This window comes from Odontesthes bonariensis, chromosome 6, assembly GCF_027942865.1.
Source record: "Odontesthes bonariensis isolate fOdoBon6 chromosome 6, fOdoBon6.hap1, whole genome shotgun sequence".
Taxonomy (NCBI): domain Eukaryota; kingdom Metazoa; phylum Chordata; class Actinopteri; order Atheriniformes; family Atherinopsidae; genus Odontesthes; species Odontesthes bonariensis.
Window position 1 is genome coordinate 32,681,129 of NC_134511.1, and position 21,567 is coordinate 32,702,695.

General features: G+C 41.6%; 1 protein-coding gene across 9 annotated transcripts in view; it reads right to left on the minus strand.

The window, feature by feature from the left end:
• The window catches only part of fbrsl1 (fibrosin-like 1), a 282,772-nt gene that overhangs the window by 150,219 nt on the left and 110,986 nt on the right, over positions 1-21,567 (minus strand). For 7 of the 9 annotated variants that reach the window (XM_075468377.1, XM_075468381.1, XM_075468380.1 and 4 more), the window contains 2 exons: positions 7,918-8,019; positions 3,670-3,705 (listed from right to left, as the gene is read on the minus strand). In XM_075468377.1, the coding sequence (XP_075324492.1) occupies positions 3,670-3,705; positions 7,918-8,019 (138 nt within the window). The remainder of the gene's footprint in view (positions 1-3,669; positions 3,706-7,917; positions 8,020-21,567) is intronic. The other 2 variants (XM_075468386.1, XM_075468385.1) reach the window with 1 other exon arrangement.

Consider the following 21,567-nt stretch of genomic DNA (forward strand, 5'->3'; position numbering starts at 1 on the left):
AAGAGATTAATCCTTACCCCTGAATGAGTAGGTGGAAGGTTGGTGAGGGGCTGATGGCTGAAAGCGATTGCATGTCTAACAATGCCATCAATGTGGATACACATACCATGTTAGCATCTCAAGGTAGTTCATATTAACATAGAGAGTGAAATAACTTAAAGAAGAAGAATATTTGCACTGAATTATAACATTATAAGTCTTTTTTTTATTATATACAGTACCTTTCAAAAGTTTGGCTAAACCTATCCATGAATAATTAATTCAATTTAAATAATTTTTTTTATATACGTTATAATCTCTGATTCTGTTTTTAAACACTTATTATGCACCATATCACCAGCTGAGCCTGGTTGTGATAAAATTATTTTGGATAGCTTGTGATTCATTGGCAGAGGAACACAGCAGAGCTGAATCTGCAAGCATGTGTGGAGAGTTTAATCAAAATCAACCATTAAGATGGGTCCATGCTCCAAAACAACAAAATGTCAAAATGTTTGACACTTTGTTCAGTGGCTCAGAAGTTAAAATAAAACCTGTTTAAGACAAAGTTACTATCAGGCACCTGAAACACTACTGTCAGTTTGTTGGAGGTTGACACATTGTTTTCACTGAGTTGTACTGAGTGTAGTCTGTCTTGCATTACTGTTGATGTTTGATGTGTAAAAGTTAATGTTATTTAATCAGCTGGATATCCTTTGATAACATTTAAAGTTACTGATTCAAAGAGTGCAGAACAGTTTCTCCTTCCTTGTGAGATATTGACAATCAATGCTGTGGTGGATAATCACTATCACACTGGAAAAAATCAAAGTCTTACCAAGTATATTTGTCTCATTTCTAGTCAAAATATCTCATTACACTTGATATAAGACACAACTGCCTAACAAGTACTATTTCAGCCAGATATAGGGACTTGTTTTAATACAATACATCTGGAATATCTTGTTAAATGAAAAGGTCTTGAAAACAAATTGTTTCGAGTCACATTTCATAAGAAACAAGCTTTTTTTGACATTTGAAGAGGTTTTCAAGGTCACTTTTATCTCAAAAGTCCTAAATATCACATCTTATTTCAAGAAATCTTGACAAGCCGATTTTCACTAGTTCCATTGGCAGATTTGTTTGCTTATTTCAAGCAAAAACGTCTCGTATTTGTTGTTTTTTCACTTATTTTTGGAGGGGCATTTTTTCCAGTGCAGGTGGAATGGACCTTTGATCAGAAATATAATTATATACTTGCATAAACAGCAATAAGTGAAGAAAATGTGGTGCGTTAGTTAGATTCTGTATCTTGGTGAGTGATGCTACACCAGATTGACTGAAGATGTAATAAATTAAACTGATGAACTTCTTGAATTTCTGAAATTGTCACTACAATTACATATGACTACAAAAAATCCGCTATTATCAGCTTAGTTTCTTGCGAGTCTGAAGAAAATACTCTAAGTTATTTAGAATCCACAAGATATAATGTGGACACACTATTCATGGCTGAAAGCATGTTTTTGATAAGAAACAATCAAGTTTTGTGTAATATAAAGATTAAGTATAAATTGGCACTTCATTCATTCTTAGTTCTAGTTTGTCTCAAAATGAGATACATTAACTGTAACACGGGAAGTATTTGTAGTGTGTTGCTCTGCATTGTTAAAGGAATTAACAAGAGGGCAGTTCTGTATGCGACAGCTAAGGTATTTCAATTCAGTAAAAAAGTAAGAGCGATGTCTAAAACATTGCGGTGGCTAGAATTTCCCTTGTTCAGAAGTCTGCTGCTGAACTGCAGGGACAGCCCTCGATGTCTTGTGGGAACTATTTGAATGAGGACATGACAACATAAGAAGGGAGACATATGGAAGCATAAACAGACAGAGATTTTATCTTCTACAGAGGTAGAAAACAAATTGTCAGGAGAGATGTTTTTTTACTCTCCTCATGCCTTGTGACAGTTAACCAGACCCCAGCGTCTAGCTTGATTTTCTAATTAGTTATGGAGAGACAAATAAGTAGATAGTGTTCAGTCCCGGCTGTTAAACATCAGATTACTTATCAATGGAATTCCTGAATACTGTAACGCTAATGCCTCCCCAACATTAACACCAGCCCTCCACCCACATACATGGCCTCTCTCATCTTCTTCCACCGGCCCTATCCAGCCCCTGGTCTTCTCCTCGACCTACTCCTCCTACTCCCTTATCCATTCAGCCTCTGCCCTGCAGTTCCCTGTAGCCCACCTGACCCCCCCCCCCCCCAAAACCATCATACTGTAAAGCCTGAAGCACTTGCAGATAAGCAGCCCCCAGAAATCAAGCAAACCCCGCAGCAGAGCATATTGAGAGTCAAAGCTCAGTACCCAGGAGGTGCCTGGAGGCTTCAAACACTGCAGATAGCACCATCAGATAGCTGGAGAGGTGAGCCAGACAACATGAAACTTCCTGCCCTTGTTACTAGACTTTCCTCTGCTTGCACAATGCTCCCTCCTCCCACACCACCACCTCCAAGCCAACTCCAGCTCTATCTCTGCTCTGTCTCTCTGTCTGAATCCCTCCCTCCTCCTCTCGGATAAAGAGAAGGCATCGTTCCCTGCCGAGTCAAACTGACAGCTCGAGCCAAAGGGCTCCACCAGCTTTTTTGGAAGGTCTTGTTTGTTTTCATCCATCTGTGAGTTTACGGCCGCTGGGGAATAGGAATGTGACATGTTCTATTAAAACAACATAAAAAAAAAAGATAGCACAGAGATCAATGTCTTTTGAAGATAAGCTTTGTTCAGTGCTTTAACTGAAATCCTTTGAGGCAGATTAAGAGTGGCAAACCATTTATAGTTGTTTTGTTTGTGTGGATGATTGCTTCCGAGCTGCAATAAGAACTGCCATATGCCACTCATCAGCTAAAAGTAGCACACTTTAAAGAATGTTCCTCTTATTAGTTTCCCTTTAAGCAAAGGACGTGAAGGACAACTGCTGTGTGTACTACACAAGACACATCACTGAAACAATGGGTGAAGAGGATCACATATTTACAGTTTGAGAGCCCACTGGGGCAACACAATAGATGCTTCAAATGGATAAAAATAGTCCTGTGCTGACAATGTTTGAGCAAGCATATGTCCAAAGGAATGGGGATGAGGTTTTTCCAAGTTATCACTTAATTTTCTTCTAGGACACATATACTTTAAAAGAACAGTGTGTTTACAATGAGAAAACACACCTCATTCATATAAATGGACAGTTAGTTCTAACAAAATACGAGACACTTTGAACTTTGGCTGTTCCAAAAGGTTTACAGCTGATTCACAAGCATTACGATGAACATGGAAAATTTAATTCATAGTATAGAGAGCAAATGGCTTTTAGACATATTGTCAGATATGTGAGCAAAATGATCGTTTACTGACAGTCAGTGCGGAAAGATATAAAACTCTGACAGACAAATTGCAGCGCTGGTGAACAGTGCTGATCGATGCCAATAAAATTAGGCACTTTTCGCCAAGGTAGCGCAGGACACCTTCCCGCAATTTAATCAGTGAGACAGCCAGAATTAATGTTCCTAATATCATGATTTCTCCATTACTCTATTTAACATAATTAAAATGTCGAGCGCCGGGGCCATAAAGCGGGTCGTTGGAGATTGTAATTCTGCCGTAAAGCTATGAAGCATGAAAATGTCACTTACCGAGTAGCCGTGGCCTGACAGCGAGTGAGTGGAACTCTGTAAGGAGAGAGAGAGAGAGAGAGGAGAACAAGGATGACCTTTAAGGAGCGTTTCACTCGCTCACACAGACATGATGAAGCAGCGTTGCTTTAATATCAATATTCACGTTAACCTTTTCCCCGCACTGCCATGTACGCCATGCCTGTACACATCAGTCCCATTCTATCCATCTTGCACAAAAGAGAAGAGTTTATTGACACCCTGTCTAAAAACCATCACTCACATCTTGCAAATGGACTGAATTTGAGTTGTGTGAGAATTATATTTGCAAAACCAGATAGGGTAAACTCATAATTCTTTATAATATAATAAAGTATTTGTAAATGCATTACAAACTAATGCTGACATTCTGGGATACAGCTGCCCTTATGAGGAAATGAGGTATTTATTACCCATTGGGAACTAAATGAATTATTAAGTAGCTGGTTGTTTATTAATATAATGAAGTGGGTTAGGGTCAGTCCATCATTTGCATTTGTAGATTAAAACAAACAAACAACAACAAAAAAAAAATTAAATGATAAAGGAGTTGTTGTTTTGCATTTTTTATAGCTCAGATACTCTACTAGCTTAAGAAGCACACTTCCATTCTTATCTTGTTTAATCATTTTCTCTTACCTATGTTGATTCACTAGAATCAACTGGGCACATATTTGAAAATATATACTCTGCAAATACTGCAAATCTCTCATAAGTAAAAACTGTTTCCTAACTTCCCTAATGAACAATGATGTTTTATTTTGTTCATCATTTAAAGTTATTAATAACAGACAATCCAAACTGTAAAAGTGATACACATAGCCATTCATTAAATACTATTCAACTACTTTGTCATTATCCCTATTGTACTCAGCATACATATCTCTTCATCCATTTATGGGGGTGTTTTGGCACATTAAACTCCCCTTGTGTTTTCAAATGCAGTCCTTTAAATACTGAACAAGGGCAAGATGGAGACAGAAAACGCTGGGTTTTGTTCTGTTCTCTGGCTCCGTGTGTCAGCGCACAGCACGAATACCAATCTCCAAATCCCTCCCTCCACTTCCACTTTTCACTGCTTTTATTCCTCTGTCTAGATTGGCAATTTCTCCCCCCAGGTCTCTGGAGGGGACTTTTCTGCTAGACCAATTTCATCCATAGGTCCACCTTCAATCCAAAATGACCTCCCCCACACCTTCACTGCCTCTGCTTTCCTTGTTCTGCACCCTCCCAGTGCCCCTCATCCATTCTCCCACACCTGCTCTAGGCATCAGGCCTCATCAACGCCTGTGTGCCCCTCTGATTCGCAGGACGGCTCCTGTGGTGACGATTAGGGAGGAGTCCTGCCGTGAACCGGAAAGCAGGCTCTGTGGGAATCAAAAGGCTATTCCCACTCTCCTCAACCTCTCTGCTCCCCTCACTGCCACGACCAGAGTGAAGTCCAGAGGAGAGGGCAGCAAAAACTACACATAAGGCAAAAATCTGTGGATACAAAAGAGCCAAAAGTGTGTTCCCGGGAAAATGTGGTCTGTTGTCTGTGTGTATATGTTGTAAAGGTATTAAAATGTGTGCATACGAATTCATTTATATGTGTATGTGAACGCATATGTGCATAGGTTGAGGGAGGCCAAGGCCATTTGGAATAAGTCTTACTATGTAGAGTTCATTCAACTTGGAGCATTCTGAGTAGAAAGAGAGGCTTATTTAAATGATAATGAGGGACAATCCATTGGATTTAGTGCTGGTGAAGGGGGGAAAAGAGGAGAGGGAAAGGGGGATCCATTAAAACGCCAGCGGTTCATAAGCCATAGGGTCGGCATACAGCTAAACACTCTCTCTTAAAAGCCATTATACATGGCTCTCAATGGATTTCTGCAGTGCTTAGGACTTCAAAAGGATTTAAGAACCCGCCCCAGAGAGGGAGAGGGAGTGTGGGGGAGGGTGGTGGACAAGCATGTGTATGTGTGTGGTGGTTATAGTGGTTGGTGGCAAGAGGGATGGGCGGATGCTGGTGGCATTTAAGGGTTAACTAAACAGCCCCAGAGAAGAGAAATGTTGCTAAATCCACCCCCTAATCCTCTCCCCATTTCCATGCCCCCTCCTCCACTCCATTTACGAAAAAAAAAGAAGAAAAGAAAAACATTACGATAAGAGGGTGATAAGAGGGGAGGGCCCAGTCCATCTTCTCCTAACCCAGACTATTGGTTTTTATCACTGGAGGAAAACGAAGAGGTGGGCCAATCAGAGCTTCTAGCAGCATGATGAGGAAAGGGATGTGAATATGTATGCTCTCTGTGGAAGGACGATCGGGTAGGTGGGTGAGTTTTGGTACGCGAGAGTGGATACTGGTGAATACGTGATGGTGTTGGGACACCCCTTACAGCACCACAGCTGCCACCCTCTCCTCTACAAGACACAGATGCAGTGGGACCCACCCTCTTTACCACCTCACATTTCCCTAATCCTTGTGTGGCTTAATGCTGGAGCCCTGCTGCACTGCAGGCACAATTACCTAGTCAAAATAAACAGATAAAAACCCTACCATGGCAATGAAAAAACAACATCCCCTGCAATTTCTTTTTTTACCCCCTGCTTCCAAATTGATGCATGACTGTTTTTACAGGCAGGCAGGCGGGTGCGTCCGCATGTCGCATTTGTCTCTATTTCCTTTGGTGGTAAGACAAGAGAAATCCATTTTACTTATTGCTGAAGCGGCATCATTAGTTGAGAGCTCTTAAAGCTGGGGAGCCACTTTGATGATGTGGAGCACATTTTATGAAAATTAGCAGCGCTTTCAGTGCTTTGGTGGAGATTTTATGGAGGTGAAAAAATAAGAAATATTGGAGAGCTGGTGGTGACATGGTGTTGGTGAAGAATGCAGCTTTGTGTCATGTCCAGGCCTTCACTGAGTAGAATACAGCGAGCACAGAGGAGGACAAGCATCCATATGGAAAGACAGACAAGGAAAAAAAAGGTAAAGACAGGCAGAAGGAGAGAGATGGATAGATATAGATGCCACGGCTCCAATGATCAGCGTCTGTGTACCATTTATTTGGCAGCAGATTAGAGAGACGTGCCACATGTAACACCGTTGGCGATTACACCGTGCAATTTTCAACACTGCCCCTCCTCCCTCGGCTATCACTGCAACCACCACCGCTTCCAACAATCCCTTCATTCTTGCCCCCTCCATCTTAGTGCTTGTCGTATATCCCTGTCAGAGCTGTCAACATGCGTAGGTCTTTTATCTGACAACCCGCCTTTTCCTCCTGACTTTTTCGTTAAAAGACAGCCTTTTACACAAATTCAGTGAGGAAACGGTTCGAGGTGTAGAGAGGGGACAGTGTGCAAGAGGAGATGAGAAGCAAGGCTAAGAAAAAAGAGAATGAATATGGGAAAAAAATTAGGCTGGGTGATTTCTATTCAGCAGGCTGGATTTTCAATTGGAATGCTGAATAGCTTAAAACAATGAATTTAATAAGTTCATTAAAATCTTTTTTATTTCCATTATTTCACCCCTGCTGGAAAAAAAGAAGCGGCATATTTGCCTCCCTCTTCCTTCTCTCGCTCCTCCTGCTTTTGTCAACTAAATGAACAGTCTGATTGAATTTAGTTAGGTTTGGGAGGCCTGCTTGACAGGCATTAGTTACGAAGCATATTTCTACATTCATTTAAAATGAGCCGCTCGGGATTTTGCATAAATTCTCATTACTCTCCCTGTATCTAAATTGCATTATTTTATCCCTTATGCTGAACCAACGCCTGGCTTCCATTTTGCCTTGAAACCTACTCATCTAACTAAATGGGCTGGCATATGGATGCCGGTGAAGCGATAATTGGAAAAAAATTTTTAAACTCATTCTATTCTGGGGTTGGCAAGGTCAGCCCACACCTGGTTAATCTGCGCTATGTCATGTATGCATTTAACCACACTATGCTTTAAGTAATGCCAGGCCAACTAGTTGATGCTGTGTGACTGACCTAATCCTTTCCTGTCTGTGGGCTGCCTGCCAACCAGTCTTCTTCTCAATGCACAGAGGCTTTGTGAGCTGAGAGCAGAGAGCAGCAGGAGCTACACTGCCCTAGCTACCCTCTGATCTCAGCTTCAGTTCTGCTGTCATCTGCCCACTCTCTACCTCCCACCTAAGGAGCTCCTTGCCTGAGTCTGTGAAAATGGATATCCAGGCTCTCTGTGGGGGGGGGGGGTCTGTTAAATGGGGGAAGTTTCACCTCACTGAGCTGCTCCTTGGAGTTGCTCCTGTGCGGTCGAATGAGTTCCTGCAACGTCTCGTCCTCGCTGACTTTGACCGGACGTAATGCCAAAGGTTTGATCTGCAGGACACACAAGACAAGAGGCTATCTTTAAATAATGTACTCATGACAAACCAAGCCATAAGGTCTATAATCGGACAATATAAAATTACCAGAGAGACTATGATTTATAGTTATATTTCCGAGGCATCAAGTATATTCCTAAAAGTTGCTCTAGTTGTAAATCACTGCAAAGCGTTTTTTTTCTCCCTTTAATAGAATGGCAAGGAGGTAGACTAAAATCATTGCATGTCAGTGTCAGTATTTAATAAAAAGAATAACAGTTTCAGTTGCCATGCATCACCATTTTTGACTGAAAAGAAGAGAAACGTATGGCTGTAGTTAAAACTTTCCTCCAGCCCAGACAAAAAAAGAACTAGGATTCCCACACAGTGCTACTTAAGTTCCATGCAGTTCAAATGCAAAAAAATATATTTTCCTAATGACATCAATGTCTACAATTGAAAGCTATTTTGATAACTAAATCATCAAAAATGATTCCATTCATTAACCAAGTCATATCCTGTATATACCAAGTCAACAGTTAAAGTTGATCATGTATTGATCTTCACCTGATCTCTTAAATAAGTTTCTATTTATTGCAAAAATTACAAAGAACTTCAGATCCAATCACTCCCAACAATAAATCACAGTACAAACAAAACCTTCTGCAGAAAAAGTTTTTCACTGCTTTATTCCTATGATCATATTTTGTGTGATTCACTACAATCTAAAACTAGGAAAATACTCATAACAATACAGCGTAACTACACCACAATGGCTTCAACTGACTGTAAATGAGCCATAGTCCTCCTGTTCCACACCTGTCAGCAAACAGAAAGTTGTCTCATAGCTCAGTGTCAGTTTGTACTTTGGATAAATGCAAAGTAGAACTGACTGTAGCAAAAACACCTGGGACCCAAAAACCTCAACCCAACGGGGCCAGTCATACTCGTAAGATAAAAGGAAAGAGCAGAGCAAATTATGTACAGCAAAACATACCAGCCTGTTTAACTTAATCCAGAAAAGAAGAGCAAATACAGCTGTATTGTGTTGAACTTTAATAGACAGTTTACTATTCTAGCCAGCTCAGGTAAGATAAAATGATCTACTTGACTATGTTTGGACAGTGGACAAATTAAAGGGCTGAACATGGATCAAATAATGGAGATTCCCTGCATCTGTTGTCTTCTCTTTTCAACTTTGGTTTTATGCTATTTGTGTTTTTTTGCGCTTCGTCCTCTTTGTTGTGAAATGGGTTGTATAGCCTACAGCCAGCTCAAGCTAACTTTCAATCCGTCAGAATTCAATCAATGTGTGAGCATCATCCCAGGACCTATTCGTTGTCAGTGTTGAAACCATGGCAGTCTCTGGGGGCTGAGAGTGAAGCAGACTGATACCTCAGTGGAGGCATATATAAAACTATTATTATTCAAACTCAAAAAGTCTCAAATTACATATTACAGAATAGACAAATTAATAAATTATGTGTAGAAAGCACTACACAAAACGTCTGCCTTCACCAAACAATGAATTACAGAAGTAGCCATCTTTTGTTATTGTACAAAAAATAACCTCTGCCTGCAGTTTATATATAGAAGTGATAGTTTGTATGCTCTGCGACTGACATGGTAACCCTAATGCTAACATGGATGGTTTGTTTTATTGCAGGCCATCAAGTCCCACAGTTGGTGTGTATTCAAATTCCCTGCCAGATGGGAGGTTGGCGAACTCAACAAGCAGGACTCAGCGCCGGTGCAGGAGTAGCCAATCAAAATGTCCCGTGCTGCTTCCCCACCTTGAAGTACAGCAGCGATGGCCGCAGGGTGTAATCCATTTGACTAGCAGAGTGCCTGTAGTAGCTCCCCTGGTGGCAAGTGTGGTGTCTGGCCCTGGTCTCCTGATCTCCACTGTAATTTAAGCAGATCACTGCTACAATTAACCTTTCCTGGTAAATATCAATTATGGCCCCCGGCTGGGCTAGAATTAAAAGGGTCATCAGCTAATCTGACAGGTCCTGTACGCTACCACCTGGCTGGGAGAGAGGGAGGGAGGAAGGCGGCAGAGGGTGTTTGTCTACCCTTGTGCCCATTTCCTCTAATGCCAAGTAGACACATTTCCCTCTTAATTATCCTGCCACTGCCAAGGCAAGCATGCTGATTGGGTAAGGGGTGTTAACAGTGCGCTGAGGTCAATAGTGACAGAATAGGGACTGGGTGGGGTGACTGTGGCAGGATGGAGTGAGGAGCTGCCACCTAGCAATCATCACTAGGTGTAGTGATGGAGGGAACAGAAACCTGGCAGGTGGGCTTAATCAGGTTTGACTTCCACCTCTACCAGCCTCTCCCTCTGCCTCTCTCGCTTTCTCTCGACTAGCTGTCAGCCTAATCACTCCTTGAATCTCAAAATAGAAGGTGGCCCTTTTGATTTCCTCCTCTCGAGGAGAGCACAAAGAGAGCAATCCTCCTTGGCAGGCAGGCACAGCAGCAGAGACCGAGCGTTGAGGTAAAGTCGGTGTCACGTTGCCGTCAAGTGCTGCTGTTGATTACTTTGTTTACCCAGCATCAGTACAGCTGACAAATTCCTGAAGGCACCCAAAGTGTTTCCATCTCCTCCAGGGCCCGAGGGCTACATTACCCAGTCTGCAATCAATTTGGCAATTGATCAGAGCACAGCGTCTAATTAGGCACCTAGGTTAATGATGCAGTGTGCAAGTACCATTCCCCAAGCTGCTGTTCAATGGGAGAGAATGGCAATTGATCTAGGCAGGAATTCACCAACTCTGACAAAAGATTGGCAACCCTGACTGCCTGTGATTAAGGTAGGGACTAATTTCCTGTCTGGGGAGGTGCTTAATTGTCCCTAAGCTCCCAACTGTACAGCTTTCATTTGCAGTTTTTTTTCTTTTTTGTCTACTCATTAACATTAAAGGACAAGTTTGTAAGCATGAAGATGAGGAAAAAGGTCTGCTCTGAAAACCAACTGGGTGCAAATAGTGACATAGATCCAAAGTCATACAGCTGTCCATTGAAAGTTAATAATAGTAACACTCAGTGGGGTTACATGGCACAAATTGGACTTTGCGTTCTGCGCATGCTCGAGATTTTTTCCCGGGGTCGTGAACCGGAAGTCAAAGGAGACGATATAACTGCTGTTGTCGCCGCCGTCGGACAGAAACAAACAACGAGATGGAGAATGCGCCGTTGTGCATCACGTTTGTGCAACAAGCAGCTCATCACACACGAAATGTAGAGGGATGTAGCTTCATCTTGCTCTTCGTTCGACATCTTTCTCGAATGCCTTTGAGTTTGAGTTGTTTGAGTTTGTTGTTGTTGGTGGTGGTGAAGCGGTCAACCGGAAGTGGCTCTATTAGCAATAGTTGAAATGGGTACAGCGCCACCTATCGTACCGGGGTATGACATTGGCTTTGTGCCAATGATTCGTTTCATTCACCACTATATATCCAAGGATAATTACCCTTGCTCAAATAAGAAGCATAGTCCAACTATAGCTGTAATCGAATTAATCTCATCATGTAGACCCACTGAGTGAGAACAGTTTTAAGCCAACCAGCTGTTCTTTGGAGCAGTATTTAAGGAACTGTTTTTCTTCTTTTTTTATGCAAGTGTGCGTGTTTGTTTTCATTAGAGCTTCGGCCCAAGGAGTATTGGGACAAGGTTAATAAGGTTGAAGTGATGAGGGGATGTGAGTCATTTGTGTGTCTGTTTCAGACAGGGGTAGCGATGAGTCAGGGGGTATAAGTTAAGTCTAAAGATAGACGGCAAACTGAAAAAAACACAGTTAAGTTAGGGCTTGTATTTTACATGAATAATGTACTGGAAATTAGCTCCATTAGTCTCGGTATTGAACATGTCTGCAGTCTGTCTCTGGAGGCTGCTGCTCTGTGCTCTTTAATTATCTTCAAAGGACCCTCCAGCATCTTAATTTCCCCTCTAGTTGAGTAATGCTGACTGGGGTCTGCTCATTTATACTACTTTAACCCTGGGTTAAGTCACAGGGACCTCTTGTGTAAAAAGGGCTAGTCAAACCATAGGCTCGGTTAACTCTCCCTTTCACTCTTCCTCACGGCGCTTGCAGTGTTGATCAATCTGCGGCTTGTCATCAGGAAGCTGGCTAGAGGCTAGTGGATGATGCTTTGTTGTCTTGCTCCTTTGATCCTCACTTCTCCTTCACCTTGCAGAGGGTGTTTGGGGATGGGGGGGCATCAAATGGTTGCGCGATCTCCCACATTTTTCCTTCTTGTATCAAAGGCTGTTAGATCTGACCTCACTTTTCCCCTCTTTACTCCAGCTCCTCTTGCTCTGCCTTGTCTCTCCCTAGCCTGCCATCACCTGTCATTAACGCAGAGGGAGACTGTAGCTCAGTCTTGTCCCAGTGTCAATTCTCATTACTCTAAGATCTTGAACCTTACCCCCCACCTGCTCCTTCCTTTCTGTCTAGATGCTCTTCTGCTTCACACTACGATGCTCTTCACTGTGCTTCCCAAGCACGGCACAAGGTGAAGGCAATATAGGGAGGGCTGAAGATGACGGATACAGATCATTCCTCTAATTTGTTCTGAAAAGTGTCCTGCGCAAAGGACCCTCACCCCTATTAACCCAGCGACAAGCTGCTACCCCTGCTCAGGGAGGCATCAGCAGTGTGTGTATGTTATGTGTGTAAGAGCAGCCCAGTGGTATGGCAGGCGAGAGTTCCTCATTCCTCAGTGCCGGGCTGCAGCACCAGCTCAATCTATCGGCTCATTATCCCCAACGCCCAAGCTGGGGCACAGGCAAGTGCACTTTAGGGCCACAGGCCAAATTGATTCATCTGCCTTCATTTTCTTCAGGCTCAGAAGTGGCAGCTGCTTGGAGGCAAGGGGAAGGAGCTATAAGATGACAGAGAGACACAGCATCACCATTGAGTCAGGGCTAGAGTAAGGTGAAGAAAAGTTGCATTATGAGAGAGGTATTTCTTGCTTTGTTCCTCATTTGTGCTACATTACACTTTTCCCTCCTCTCCCTCAGTTTCTCTATAACTCTATCACTTTACACCACAAACAACACCTCCTTCTCTTGAATTCTCTATCAAAACACGCACTTACTCCCCCGCCAAGTCCCAAGTTGGAAATTAGCCCAAGGACAAGCAAGTGGATTTACAACAGGGAGAGCAAATGGATTTTTGCTTTTATTTTGACGAGTCCCAGTGTATCCATTGCGCCTTTTAATCATACATTATTCATAGAGCTTTCCTTATAATAAATGACCACATAAAAAGGAATACACTTATTATACAAGGCCCAAAATGTCAACGTAACTCTTTGCCCTTCTACATTCAGAGCTACATTCCATTTGTAAGGTGGTTTACAATATGAAGCAGTGAAATCACAGTGAGATGGTGTTTCTCTTCCAGGCAATGACACCAACATTGGACAGGAGTCAGCAGATTAAAAGCAACACTGATTACAAATGAGGTATAGTGCAAACAAATTAGAGGGTGTAACCTACAAGGCGTTTGGCATTTGTCCCCCTTACAAAATTGTGTAATAGAACGCTGCAGTGTGTAAAGCTAACGGGGCGGCTACTGCGACCGCCCATCACTGTAACAAAGAAGTCAACCTGAAAGCAACGGCCTGCTTCCCAGCCAACAGGGACCTTGGGAGAGCGTGAGCGTCCCACAGGGCTCTGTCTGGAACAGATGAACTGCGGAAGAGGAGCACTCCCTGCGGGCCTCAGGTCTCTCCAATCGCTCTCACCATATGCCTCCTGGGGGAGTGAGAGAACAAGGGGAAAGGGGAGGTGCACCTGCTCCCAAACACAAAACCATCCCTCAGCACCTGTCCCGAGGGTTCACTGACAACTGCAACCAACACACAAACCTCACCTGTCAGCTGGGACCATAGGAATAGTATCTGTCCTGCACTGATAAGCACACGGCCTTACAACAGACAACAAACCCCTCCTCTCCCACTCCACTCCCACACCAAGGCACCCCTAAAGGGCACCCCTAAAAATTACCAACAATCATGAAGCCAGTGATGTCAAAATGCTAATGATGTTATTGGATAGAAAGTTGTGGCAATGCTTTGGACCTGATTTTGCTCCTTATTTCAGAAGCCAAAAATATTCAAATCTTCTTACAGTCTTCTTTCTGTACTACAAACACAAAGATTTTGTTGGAACAAATGCTGTTCGCACCCAATTTTACTCTCTCAGTCTTAGTTTGTGTTCAGGTCTCCCAAACTAATGGGGCTCACTGATGTCAACTGTAACAATAATATCAAATGACTAAATGCTGGTGCATATGGATGGGATGAATAAAGCATTTTTCTATTCTATTCTATAATAAAAATATTTGTATGCAGTAAGAGCACCATTTAAGGTTTATACAAGTGAGTGCTATTCTAAACATAACAATGCAATCTTGGTGACAGTATGGTGGGTGACAATAAAATATTTATTGTGAAGTCTTAAAATATATATATAACAAAACATTAGGTGTGCCTTAAAGAATAATATTAAGTTTTATATCTCTCTATCTCTCAAATGTCTGAAGGTTAGAAAGTTTGCTTCCAAAATATAGGTCAACATGTTTTGACGCTGTGACCATAATCATTGTAGGCATGCTACGTCTAGCTCAAATTCTGTAACAGTTTCATGTGGAAAGAATTTATCATTTATGAGTCTCAACTCTATAACCCTTAAATGAACAGAGATAAGACTAGCGCAAACACTCTTATCAGCTGATAACAGTCTGTCGGTGGGGCTGATCAGCAGTCCAGACAGATGTCGAAATGACAGAATGTCTGACTACACATAGATTTTCACAACTTAAACTCTCAAAACGGCTTAACATCACAGAGGGCCTTGCTCTCTATGAATAATGAGCATGCCCAGATGTAGGTCATGTTGGATCATCATTAAAAAAAACTCATAAGTATTATAATGATAATAATAATAATTATTATTATTATTACCGTATTTTCCGCACCATAAGGCGCACTTAAAAGCCTATAATTTTCTCAAAAAACAAAAGTGCGCCTTATAACCCGGAGCGCTTTATATATGGATTTATTCTTGTTAGCTTACGGACCCCGAAGCGATTTTGTGTGGTACACGGCGCTCTGTCAAAATGTTTTAGTAAGACTTTGGTAAACTACAAAGCCGCACCGCAGCATTGCGGCTACAGTGGTCATGAGCGTAGCGGAGTGATATATATTGTGATTCACCATAATAATAACAAAATTGAACAGTGGATTATTGAACAGAGAGCAGCGGGTAGAAGCGTCTCTACAGTCTCTATTCGACTGAAGGCAACAGCGTTAGCACGGGACATGAATATCAGTGTCAACAGGGCGTTCAAAGTTAAACTGCGAGCTGCGTGGGAGCAGTGGATGACAGAAGGCGATCACACTTTAACCAAGGGAGGGAGACAGCGCCGGGCGACTTTCGCTACTATCTGCCAATGGATCGTGGATGCCTGGGCTAAGGTATCAGTCTCAACTGTGGTCCGAGCTTTCACGAAGGCCGGTGTTCAGTCGATTAGTGCTACTTGTCGAGAATTGCTACTTTGTGGTTTTGCGCATGCGCCGAGCCGATTTTTTTTATAAGTTTCGTTTTCGAATCATCACTGAACTGCCAGGTAACAGCTTTATGCGCCTTATAGGCCGGTGCGCTTTATATATGAAAAAAGTTCGAAAATAGACCATTCATTGACAGTGCGCCTTATAACCCAGTGCGCTCTATAGTGCAGAAAATACGGTAGATAACAAAGGTAACTGCTATCTAAAAGTAACTAAAAAAGTATACAGCATAACCCTGGATTCTGGCAATTAGAATTCCAACACTCCGCTCCATGTTTCTATCGATGATGTTCACTTTGGCTCTGATAAGTTTTTATCACTGGAAACTGTGTACATCCCATAAATGCACAAAAACGACCATTTTTCTTAACTGCTCTAACACTACTAATTATTTTCTAACACATGAAAATGGTCTTATTAGCAATCGAAAAAATTACGATTCTGGATGTGCTACATTCACACTATCTCCTCTGTATGCACTTGATAACTTTGTCACCCTCACACGTACTTTAAAAAATGTTTAATTTCCTCTAATGTAATCTGAAATAATTATCAGCTGAAGCAGACATAAGCGCAGCCAAAAGGCTTAATTTAACACGTCCACCAAACACACACACACACACACACACACACACACACACACCCACACACTCTACACACACACACACACACACACACACACACACACACACACACACACACACACACACACACCTTTAAACTAGGTATCATTCACCACAACATAATTAAAACACTGAAGATGAGATTGTGCAGTAAAGGAAATGAGCAAGTGATTAAAATGGTAGTTGATGAACAGTCTTTAGACAGTGTTCTTCAATCAGGTAAAGGAGCAGGCTATTAATGTGGACGTGTGGGAAAAATCCTGTTTCCTTATCAAATTTCTCTTGCCTCAGTGCTGACCACAGCGCAGACTAATGACCATCAGCAAGTGGAATGTAAGATTCTACTCTGGATATTTAGATATTAGGTGTATAATATGGTATTGCATGGTCCAGAAAGAAGAAATAAAATTGTTTCATAAACTTGTGCAAATTTTCCCTGTAGCATCTTTCCTTCAGTGTATGTTGTTCTTATTTCATACACAGAAATTCTGATCAAGCTTCAGATAAAAAGCTGTGCAGTCCATTTGTATAACTTTTTAAAACACAAATACTGAACAAACTATTTGAGTACAATAGATGACTGACTCTTCTCTATTTGTCTACGGAAAAACCTTTACAGTAAACTCACTACTCTACTCTACCGTAATCTGATTCCACATGAGGTTTCAATCATCACAGGGATGGCAACATTTGGCAACAGAATTACAACACATATCCAGATATGCTGTTTCTTATTAAATTATTGTTTATTTCAGCTTCACTAAGTTGCAATATTGGCAACAACTGCACGTCCTTTGGGTCTATGTTTCTGGGGCCCATATGGTCGATAAATGATACAACAGTGCCAGTGATAACAGATTTATGTGCTCCATTGTCTGAAACACTTAGTGACAAACAGGAAATGAAGCATTTTACACCACAGCCAACAGATGATGTGCAGTTCAGAATAAGTGTCACAAATGTTTTGTGACAGTATACCACGTATACAGGATGTGTATATTTGGTAGAAATAAGATTGAATGAAAACACAAGTCATTGCAAATAATTCTTTTAACATGAAGAGTAATTCAATAAGTATCGATACAAAGTCATGACCAAGATATATATAGCACAAGTTACTCTTTGCAAATGATTCTACACATCTGCCTTGAGTTTAATGTAATTTTTTTGTACGTTATGGATTCGGGCAGATAGATGATGCATTGTCCTTTGCCGAAAGGGGCAACATACACATCCACATTTACACCACTGTGACTACATATATGCATGTACACCTCAGCTGGCACGGCAACAGCAGCAGGAAGTACAAGTTGTACTCAAGAAGCACTGCTTCATGTGAGCAGTTTGAAAGAATCATGCAGATTCAGTAGTCCAAAGAGCTGCAGTCAAACGACAGGGAAGCTAAGGGTAACTTAGCTACACATCATAGTGAGACAGTATTAGTTTTATTAAAGGTCCGATTAACCATCAGATATAATTTGAGCATGGGAATTCAGAGGTAGCTTTAATGCATGTAGACATCCCCCAATCCTCATACTTAGCAGTAAGCTGACATGTGCCAATACTGATATATGTGGAAAGACAAAACTCACTCATAAGAATATCCAGATCATCAGGCTTTACTTAGGCTAGGCAACGACAGCCAAGACAGCTCTCAAAACACCAATTAAAGCCAGCAGCTTCAGAAATCACAACACATCAAAACAAACAAGATGCAAAGAGAAGAAAGATCGCCAAATGTGCATATTTAACTCTGAACTTATTGTGAAACAATTAAATAAGAAAAAGAAATGGCGAATCCACGTTCAATCTACACTTAAGGGACAGAATAGCAAAATACTCAGAATGATACACTCCTGGTGACTTAACTTTGCATTAATACAACATGTGCAAGAGCAAATCTGCCAAAATTGGAGCTGGTACCATGTCTTCAAAGAGAAGTGAAAGTTTACAGGAAAGAGATAAAATGACAGAGGTTTAGAGAGAGGCATACAGACAGATAAAGAGGAGGCCTTGGTAAGTCAGGAGGTAGTTTGCAGGCAGAGAGTGAGAGCGCAAGACCAGCAGAGACAGACGGAGTGCTCTGGGCTTTTTAATGGGAAGCAGATGCAACACATGTAGAGAATCAGCTTCGGCTCAGCGCGGCTTCCCTCTGATGTCTGAGCACACGTTCTGCCCTTGGAAAACTTCTGGGACGTTATCTCATGTCTGCACAGCACCCACCACCAGTAAATTCTGGAGGAAATGCTATGTGCTAGATGAAGGAAAGGAGCTGTGTGTGTGTGTGTGTGCGTGTGTTTCATCTGTGCATGTGTACTGTCAAACTCATATGGGTTTTTGTGTGTGTGGGAGTGTGTGCTTGTATATTCGCTTAGAAGTTAAATTGCACAACCCATACCATAATAATTTGGACAGGTAGTTTTTTTTTTCTTTGGCTTCGCTCAACTTGAAATAAAATAATATACGGTGCCAAGTCTCAGCGGTACATCTAGTAGATTTACATCAGTTTTGAAAGAGCTGTATTAAAGACAATGTCCTTTAATATACATGAGTCCTACACAATATTAAACAGGTGGTTTTAATATTGGGGTTGTTTAGTGTGTAGCGCTCAAACTGCAGGGGTACAAAAGTAATTGGTCCCTAAAAGTTTCTTGGGCAGCTTAGTTCCTGCTCAGGATTGTTCAGAGTTGAGATTTGCTTTTTAGGTTGAGGTGGAGTTGTCTGTCAAAATGAAAGTGTCGTGTCAATAAACGTGACTGGGATATTTCAAGAAATATGACTTTTTATGCTTTTTATCTTTAACAGTTAAAAATAACAAGAATGCAAAAGTCTCCAAGCCAAAGTGTGGACAACCTTCATGATCAGCACATCAGAACTATTTCTTTTCTTTTTAAGTGAAATATTCCCCATTCCACTGAGGTAAGACAGCCCCAAAGAGTGATAGATCGACTCCCGTTATTTTGAGCTGTTGAGCTTTTCATTCAATTCTTCCCTGTTTTTTCTTCTCAACAAGTCTTTTCTCATGTAGCAAAAAAAAAGTGTGATTTTTGCTTTAGTGGTGCACAGGACTCTTAAAACATACTTTAGACTTTCATCTCATTTTTCCGACACAAAATTTTGTATCGAGAATGCAATAAATGTGTTCCTCTGATGACTGACTTGAAGGTTATATCTGTGCAGGCAGCTTAACTGTCTGCCTGAGCGCTATCACTCCAAAGTCTGCTAGATCTTCCTGAAGGTCTCTTTCAGTCGGATGGGGGCTTTATTTTGCCTTAACGGCAATCCTATGAGCAATTTTTCTATCTCAGCTGGATTTTCAGACCTTAATTTAACTCTATTGTTGTTGTCATTTCTGAATTATATTATAAAAAGGCAGCAAGAACAATTACTGTGAACAAGTCTTATTCCTTACAAGCTCATCAAGGTCTGAGACTTTGCTAAAAGTTATGTGACACCTCAAATATTTTGGGTGGCCAAACTTTTGTTCAGTGCACTGTAAATGGAAATAAGGTGGGACATATAGTATATTAATAAGCACACTGAAAGAAAAAAAAAGAAATGGAAAAGTTCTCCTCCTTAAATTCGATTTTTGCCAACTTGTTTCTAACAAGTAAATGTTCATCACTCCTTTGACTTGCAGTAAATTGGCAGATAAGGAACACACCAGGCTCCTGTCACATTGGCTTTTATCTATCTCTATATGCAGGTCTGAGTAAGGGATGTTTAAAGCCCCCATAAGCCCAGAGGCATGATGCATGCAGCTCACTCACCTGACATGTAAAAATGTAACAACTGCTGATAATAATGGGAGGTCAAAAGAGTCGGGGAGAAGACAAACTCCTCTCTGGGAGAAGAAAAATGTGGAGAGAACAATAGTAGACTGAATTCGGGGTAGAGGAGCAGGGTTGTGTTTGGAGGGAGTACGGTGTGCACTCATCAAAAGAGCTTGAACATGTCAGATGAGAGAGAAGTGAAGCAAGCATAGTTGGAAGTTTGGAGAGGAGATGAGAGGAGAGGAGTGAGAAGAACAGAAACTATGCAGGAGGCCTACTCCCTGCCATTTTGGTGTTCGGCTGTGACATCTGGCTCTTTGCTGTCAGACCCATCACTCCTGCTAGGACCAAGAGACAGGTTGCTGAAGAAGTTCGAACAGCAGCAGGAGGTGGTGGAGGAGGAAAAGGGAGGGAAGCAGATAAGATGAGAGGATTCCAAAGCTTTGGATTGGTATGGAAATCAGGTCTTGGAGAGGAAAAAAATGATGAAAAGCAGATGGAATCAGCCGTTGACATGACAGCATCCAGGCTTGAGAGCACAGATCTACTGCTTCTGCAATTACATGGCTGCATTTCCATCTATATGATCCCTCAAAACGCTGACATGTGCTGGGATTTTGGCATCTATCTGCAAATCCTTACGCACATAATGTATGTGCCTTGTGTGTTTGTGTGTGCCGGTACAAGCATGTTCATGATATTAGATGATTTGACAGCCACTGATTGCTGCAGTGCCTGTGCACTACATAAAATGCAGTTGTAGTTTGGAAGAAGAGGATCATGTCCAATTGTGTTAATGGGGATAATAACGATTTAGTAAGCTTACAAGGGGATTCACTGTGCATTCTAATTCGCAAGGCCCCTCAGATGAGGCTGTCTACCATGTCCTCCATGACTGAGAACACATGAAACAGTCTATGGGAAAAACAGAGTCCAAGTTTTACCTTGTGCAACAAAGTGTTGGAAACTAATTGGAATACATTAAAAGGTGACATATTAGTCAGATATAGCTAAGTGGAATGATTTAGCTTTTATGTTGTTTGAGTGATGTCAGAAGCTTGATTTGGCTTTTGTTCATTTTCTTGTACATCAAACCCAGTCAGTGCATATATTTGGCTACATAATTCAAATTTTCTTGTATTCTAGTTATGTGTCGACTGTTTAGATGGTTGCAAAAACTCAACATGGTATTTGGAAATATTTTCATAGCCACTAGTTTTTAACATCTTGTAAAGATTATCTGAAAAAATACTTTGTTTGTGTTTGTAGAGTTGTAGTAAATACACAGTACACAGCAAGGAACTGACAGCAATGAGCCCAGAGCAAATGAACTTCTGATCAGTACAGAGAGAGCAGGGGTTGGAGAACAGAGAGGGAAGTAAGTGGTGAATGAGTAAATGACAGGATGATATTGGGAGGCTAATTGTCTTGGGGGGCGGCCTGGGCGACCTTAACAGGGTGAGAAGTCAGGGGCTTTGGCCTCCCAGGGCACAATGCTGCCGGAGTAATTGTACCGCAATCTTGACCTTGCATTGCTTAAACTTGCCCTTTTCTCCTCCTCTCCCCATTCCTCTCTTTTTCTTTTTGTCTC